The 7,751-nt window shown below is 39.4% G+C and overlaps 1 protein-coding gene across 1 annotated transcript in view; it reads left to right on the top strand.

Moving 5' to 3' along the window:
• Positions 1-4,596: 4,596 nt before the first annotated feature.
• Positions 4,597-7,751, top strand: part of LOC131394475 (centrosomal protein kizuna-like) — a 66,017-nt gene continuing 62,862 nt past the window's right edge. The window contains 2 exon segments of the mRNA XM_058525847.1: positions 4,597-5,194; positions 5,639-5,954. Of these exon segments, the coding sequence (XP_058381830.1) occupies positions 4,597-5,194; positions 5,639-5,954 (914 nt within the window).

The following is a 7,751-nucleotide window of genomic DNA, read 5'->3' as shown; positions in this document are numbered from 1 at the left end:
TTTGCTGATATTTAGTTGAGTATTTTTGCATCTGTGTTCATCAGTGATATTGGCCTGTAATAGTCCTTCTTTGTGCTATCCTTATCTGCTTTTGCTGTCAGGGTGATGTTGGCCTCATAGAATGAATTAGGAAGTGTTCCATCTTCTTCAACTGTTTGGAATAGTTTGAGAAGCATGGGTATTAAATCTTGTTTGAATATTTGGTACAATTCTCCAGAGAAGCCATCTGGTCCTGGACTTTTGTTTTTTGGGAGGTTTTTGATGAGCATTTTGATCTCTTTACTTGTGATTGGTCTGTTCATTTACTCTATTTCTTCTTGATTCAGTTTTGGGAGGTTGTAGGAATCTAAGAATTTATCTATTTCTTTTAGGTTATCCTATTTGGTGGCATGTAAGTTGTTCAGTGTATTCTCTTACTGTCCTTTGGATTTCTGTGGTATCTGTTGTAATTTCTCCTCTTTCATTTCTAATTTTATGTCTTTGAGCCTTTTCTCTTTTTTTCTTAGTGAGTCTGGCTAAGGGTCTGTCAATTTTGTTTCAGTCTTCTCAAAGAACCAGCTCTTTGTTTCATTGATCCTTTCTACTGTTTTTTTAGTCTCTATTTCATTTATTTCTGCTCTAATTTTTATTATTTCCCTCATTCTGCTGACTTTGGGCTTCATTTGTTCTTCATTTTCTGGTTCTATTAGGTGTAGTTTAAGGTTACTTATTTGGTATTTTTCTTGTTTGTTGAGGTGTGCTTGTATTGCTATGAATTTCCTTCTTAGAACTGCTTTTGCTGCATCCTGTAAGAGTTCTTTTGTTGTCTTTTCATTTTCATTTGTCTTCAGGTATTTTTTGATTTCTCCTTTGATTTGTTCATTGATCCAATGGTTCTTCAGTCACGTGTTCTTTAGTCTCCACATATTTGTGACTTCCCCATCTTTTTTCTTGTAGTTGATTTCTAGTGTCATAGCATTGTGGTCAGAAAAGAGGCTTGATATGATTTCAATCTTAAATTTATTCAGGCTTGCCTTGTTTCACAACATATGGTCTATCTTTGAGAATGTTCCATGTGCACTTAAGAAGAACATGTATTCTGCTGTTTTAGGAGGGTATGCCCTATATATATCAATTAAGTTCATCTGATCATATGTTTCATTTAATTCCACTATTTACTTGTTGCCTTTCTCTGCATGATCTATCCATGGATGTAAGTGGGTTGTTCAGGTCCCCTGTTATTATTGTGTTGCTGTTAATTTCTCCCTTTAGGTCTATTAATAGTTGCTTTATATTCTTTTGTGCTGCTGTGTTAGGTGCATATATCTTTATAAGTGTTATGTCCTCTGGGTGGGAAGTCCCCTTTATCATTATATACTGCCCCTCTTTGTCTCTCATAGTCTTTTTTATCTTGAAGTCTGCTTTGTCTGGTATAAGTATGGCAACACCTAGTTTCTTTTATTTGCCATTTGCTTGGAGTATTGTCTCCCATCCCTTCATTCTGAGCCTGTTTGTTTTTAGAGCTGAGATGTGTTTCCTGGAGGCAGCATATTGTTGGGTCTTGTTTTCTAATCCACCCCAGCACTCTGTGTCTGTTGATTGGAGAATGCAATCAATTTACATTTAGAGTGATTATTGATACATGAGGGCTTAATCCCACCTAATCTATATTTCCATTGTTTCTCTTCCTTTGTGTTTCTGACTACCATTTCATTTTGGGGGTTTTCTGTGGAGGTTTCTCTCTCTTTTTTTTTTTTAATTGATGTTTTAATGGTTTCTAAAATTGTGAAATATTGGGTTGTACATTTTTGTTTGTCCATCACCATATATATGACTCCCTTCACCCCTTGTGCCCACCCCCCACCCCCACTGCCCCTGGTAACCACAGTCCAGTTTTCTCTGTCCATGTGTTGGTTTATATTCCACATATGAGTGAGATCATACAGTGTTTGTCTTTCTCTTTCTGGCTTATTTCACTTAACATATTACGCTCCAGGCCCATCCATGTTGTTGCAAATGGGACGATTTTGTCTTTTTTTATGGCTGAGTAGTATTCCGTTGTATATATATACCACATTTTCTTAATCCAGTCGTCAGTCGAGGGACACTTAGGTTGCTTCCACTTCTTGGCTATGGTGAATAATGCTGCAATGAACATAGGGGTGCATAAGCCTCTTTGGATTGTTGATTTCAGGTGCGTTGGATAGATTCCCAGTAGTGGGATGGCTGGATCATAGGGCATCTCTATTTTTAATTCTTTGAGGAATCTCCATACCGTTTTCCATAGAGGCTGCACCAATTTGCATTCCCACCAGCTGTGTATGAGGGTTCCTGTTTCTCCACATCCTCTCCAACATTTGTTGTTTTTTGTCTTGGTGATTAGACAGAGTTTTTTGAAATGCCTAAAACCAGTAAGTTTCACAGTCTTTGCCAAGGGGCTTTGAGTGTGTCTTCGGGCACACCTTCAGCCCTCATCCAGGCAGTTTACAATTCCACCTTGACCTTTACTAAGTGCTTGCACAGAGCCTCAGGGTGAGCCTGAGGTGAGAGCTTAGGCCCTTCTCAGGACTTTTCCTGAGCATGTCCAAGGCCTGAGCGTGCAGGTGGCCATCTGGATTTCCAGGAGTGTGTTGGAGCTTTTCAAAGCCCCCTATGGACATCTTGTTAACCAGCTTTTCCTTTTAAGGTTTTTAGTTAGCCTGTTGTTTGCCCAACTGTTATCTACTGCCCAACTTTTATATACAGCCTTGATGTTAAACAATTGTCTCTGTTTTTTTTTTTTTTTTTTTTTTTTTTCTGAGGGAGATCAGCCCTGAGCTAACATCTGATGCCAATCCTCCTCTTTTTTCTGAGGAAGACTGGCCCTGAGCTAACATCCGTGCTCATCTTCCTCCACTTTATATGGGACGCCGCCACAGCATGGCTCGACAAGCAGTGCGTCGGTGCATGCTGGGGATCCGAACCGGCGAACCCCGGGCTGCCGCAGCAGAGTGCGTGCACTTAACCGCCTGCGCCACTGGGCCGGCCCCTGTCTCTGATTATTTTTGACAAATACCCCCAAAGAGAAGGCTTTTTGCACTGTGTGAGCTTCAAGTCAAGTCAAAAAAAGACAGTCTTGTGAGTGTAGCCTTCCAGGAAACCACCAGATAAGTCACGTAATGACAGTTCTCTGAGAATGGGGTGTTGAAGGAATTCCATCTCTTTTCCACTCCTTCCAGTAGCTGTTAGACTGCTGGGTTACAGGCTGTGGATTTTCAAAGTTACCGCAGACCTGAAGAGTGGGAAATGAGAATAGGACAAGATAAAGCACCATAAAGTGTACTGTTCCTACCAAGATTCAGTTGTTTTTCTTGAGTAAATGCTCCCCTGATTGCTGCAAGCCTGTGGTTAATCTCCAGAATTCTAAGTTATTTTCCAGTGTCGAAGATGTTTTCCAGTGTCACTGTTTCTTTTATGAAACATAGAATTTTGAGAGGTTCTTATTCTACCATTTTCTCTGACATCTCTGTTCATTTGTTTTTAACATCAAAGTTGTTTCTTTTATTTTTTGGAATAGAAGAGATGGTATATTTGAAGAGAAGCAACACCTGATTCTGTTTCAGCTGTGTTTATGGCATTTTCTGTCTGAACATTTGGGCCTCAGTTTTTCCATATGCAGAAAAGGGGTGCAAATATGTCTCCCCATCTATTCTGTAGGGCTCTGTGAACTAAATGCTACTGTATATGTGGAGATGCTTTGGTCTCTTTGGAAGAAAAGCACTTAAATTCCTCAAGGCTTCAGGGTTGTTACTTCCAGTTCTGCTTCCCACTGTGCGTCCTTGATCAAGCCACTGAACCAATTGCTTCTGTTTCTTTTTCCACCTCTCCCCTCCCCTCTCTCTTTTCAAGGAAGAGACAATGTTCATTCTCCTGATAGACGTGCCAGTAAATTTAAATTGCTTTAAATGTATTTAAAATTATTTGAAAATGTTCAGGAAAAACTGTTGTTGTTATTTGAGGTTGACTAGAAATTATGGCTGTTTGCACATATGCAGAATATTATAATGCAATCTTGAATGTTATTATTGGAGGGTTTTTTATATTACACATATTACCAGAAATAGAGTTTTGAAACCTCTGGTAGTCCTTTGTATGCATCTCTTTCTCTCCCTCTCCCTTTTTTTTTTTTTCCATCAGGTACCTTCCTAGCTCCATCAAATCTGAGCATCTCTGAGGAAAGTGGCTAGAACTCACAGCTGTTTTTTTTGCTTGTGCTAAAATATACATAACATAAAATTTACCATGTTAACCACATTTAAGTGTACAATTCAGTGGCGTTAAGTACATTCACATAGTTGTGCAATGTATGCATTTCTTTTTGAAAAATATAGATTCCATAGTTCCTTGACAATATTTGCTTTGTGAACCAACACTGTTTTTAAAATTAAAGAGTATGGACTATACCAGTTTTTTGCTCATTCATTTTGTAGGAAGCCGTGAGTTTTATAAACATGGTAGCTGTTGATTTCAATGGTGATGCTTCCTTTTCCTCATTTCATTTCTGAAAACAACCTAAACAACCTAATTGTTCATACACAATACATTTAACTCACGTCTCTTTTGGTGCTGCAGGTTGCAATGCAGGCAGGGATTAACTTGGGGACAGCTGTGTCAAGAGGATTGTATCAACCAGCAACAATCTTTATGGGCCGCCAAATGTCAGCCATCTCAAGCGCTGGAGATGTTAGTACAGAGCAGAAATCTCCCCAACCCACGAAGAACTTCAGAACAATTCTTGACCCACGTTCACAGCAACAGACAGCCCAGAGCAGTGATGTGACAGACAGCTATGTAGTCTGCACTAATAGTGGCACACAGTGCTTAAATAAGTCTGACAAAATAGATGGAAGGACATCTCTTCAGATTGGTGAGAAAACGCCAGTCACAGCCAGCCCATTGTCTGAGGAGGAACAGACTCATTGCTTGGAGATAGGAAGCAACTCACGTCACGGCAAGAGTAATTTATCTGAAAGCAAAAAGTCTGCTGAACTCCATTCCCTGTTACGGGGAAGATTACGTCCAGGGAGCAGAACCACTGATTTAAAGTGTGACAGTTCCAGCAGATCAGGGGCATCACAGGGAGAAATACTGACACGGGAACATATTGAAGTCAAGGAAGACAGTGCCAGACTACCAGTCGCTCCGATATCAGTCTCAGAATACTGTGCATCTGAAAGTAAGTGTTCTCAAGAGAAGCATTCTGCTCAGGAAGGTTTCTCAGGTGGGGTGAGAGGCTGAGATTGTTTGCTGATTTTTGTTGGTATTTAGTTTTTCTGGGTGGTAGTGGTCTTATGTAAGAACAAAGTGTACTCTCTAATTTTATCTTTTGTCAAAAAACAAAGTACAGTGGTGACTTTGCCAACAAATTCCATTCTAATGAATTCTTAAATATGTATGTGGAAATATTCTTACAAGCGAATTCTCTGATTTTTAAACTCATTGTTATATTTTTAATATATTTAATAAAATATTTTTAATGAGTTTTTAAATACTGTAATTAATCATGGATCGTTTCTACATGTTTTAACTGATAAATAATCCCATTCCGTGAGGTGGAACGTCTTACCTCGCTTCTCCCTGCACTTAGTGATCAGTAGTCTCTTCATATCCCCTCTTCCAGATCATCCTCCTCACGGGGACCCCGAGGCACAGAAGCCCTTCAGGAAAATGCAGCAACAGCAGGAGGAGGAAAGTCTGAGCAGCAGCAGTGACCTCACAGTTGCCGTAAGTGAAGATGATCTGATTTTAGAGAGTCCAGAACCACAGCCAAATCCGAGTGACAAGATGGAGGGAGAAGATGGAATAGAGGCCTTAAAATTAATCCACTCTGAGCAAGAAAGAGGTGCCCTATCCACCGAAAAACATAATTGTATTTTGCAAACTCTAAGCTCTCCTGATTCAAAAAAGGAATCCTCCACTAACTCACCAACAAGAGAGTAAGCCATTGAATTTTTTTTTACTATTCTGTTTTTAATTATAGACATTTTTAGAGATCATTCCACTGGGAATGTATTGTCGAACACTCAGTCATGAATGTATAAGTTCCTTACTCATAAATAATCTCTTAGCAAAGGTCTAATTTGCTTTCTTTTCTTTTTTTATAAAATAGCTTTAAAAGTCTGAATATCATTGAAATCATGGTGATTTGCAGTTTATAATTATATCCAAACAATCCCTGGTTAATTCATAAGTCATTCCCCCCACCCCTACCCTCCAGCCTTTTAAGAAAACAAATCATTTTGAAGTTGTGGTAACACAGAAGGTGACAAACGGTTAAACTTACTAGGAATTCAGCTTTAGAGGCTAGGAACTTTGTATCTAATTAATTTGCTTAATCCTAATATCCCTTGCCATGGTGTCATTTTTGTCATACGATTAAATATGAGTTAATAAGTTCTTCTAAGTGTATATCTAAGCCAGCTTTCCTTTTCTGAATGTAAATATGAGGACACTGGAATCTTTAATGTTAAATAGGAACAACATCAGTGTTATACATTTTGAGCACTTATTATAATATCCAACTCATGAAAGCTCATGTATAATTTTTTATTATTGATTGGAGGTACTAGGTGGAATTGTGTAGAAAACATGGAAACTGTTGAAAACCAATTCTGCAATGAAAAATAACTCTAATAGCATCAAATCTCTTTTAGGAGTGGAAGGAACCTACGTAACAAACTAAGGTAGATCTCGCCTTTTAAAAATGAGGAAATCAAGGCTAGGGGCATAGGAATGACACGGAGGCCGTTGGGGCAGACCTTCCATACAGCCTGCCTCCCCAACCCACATGGCACCACTAGAATTTTCTGTTACACTGTGATGCCATCACTCTTTCTTTCCAACAGTCCCAGCAACAGTGAAAAGCCAAGTGGGCATCCTTGTATATGAGGGGATATGTTCTCTTTTAGAGCAGCGTTGCACCTTTAATGTATTGCCTCTTACCATTCATTATCTACTTATGGTGAAAATTTTAATTTATAGTCTGATTGACTTTAAAGTGATGTTCAAGAAATATTTATTAATAGCACATCCAAGTACAAAGTACTTGTACTGTGGATGGAAGAACCAACATGGTTCCTGTCATTGGGAAATTTGATTTATTAGAGTGGCAAGCCAAATGGATTTTTTTGTGTGTGTGTGAGGAAGATCGGCCCTGAGGTAACATCTGCCAATCCTCCTCTTTTTGCTGAGGAAGACTAGCCCTGGGCTAACATCCATGGCCATCTTCCTCCACTTTATATGGGACGCCGCCACAGCATGGCTTGACAAGTGGTGCGTCAGTGCGCGCCCGGGATCCAAACCAGCGAACCCCGGGCCGCCGCAGCGGAGCGCATGCACTTAACCGCTTGTGCCCCCGGGCTGGCCCCCCATTGGATTTTTCTAGTAAGAATACTTCTCTCGTCAAAGAGGTACAGGTATTATATACTACATCATCAGAAACTTTATTACTAGAGATAGAATGTATCTGTTTTGGGTTTCGTATTTGTAGGCTTCTTTTTATAGCAATTCATTGGACAAGTAAGTAGTTTGGTGGATTAACTGGGGGACTAGCGTACTTACCCAGGACTCAGGCTTTTTCTGAGATGAAAAAAGTTGGGTATGTGTATAGAATTAAGAATGTTCTCTCTCTCCTTCTCCTATATGACTGACTTTTTCCTATGATCTTAAAGCCAAGTTCCTCAGAATTTTGGGATATAGTTTTCCAAAATTTGTTAGAAAATATGGGCATTTGG

This window comes from Diceros bicornis, chromosome 30, assembly GCF_020826845.1.
Source record: "Diceros bicornis minor isolate mBicDic1 chromosome 30, mDicBic1.mat.cur, whole genome shotgun sequence".
Lineage (NCBI taxonomy): Eukaryota > Metazoa > Chordata > Mammalia > Perissodactyla > Rhinocerotidae > Diceros > Diceros bicornis.
Note: the sequence above shows the minus strand (reverse complement) of the source record. Positions and strands in the feature narration are given on the sequence as shown.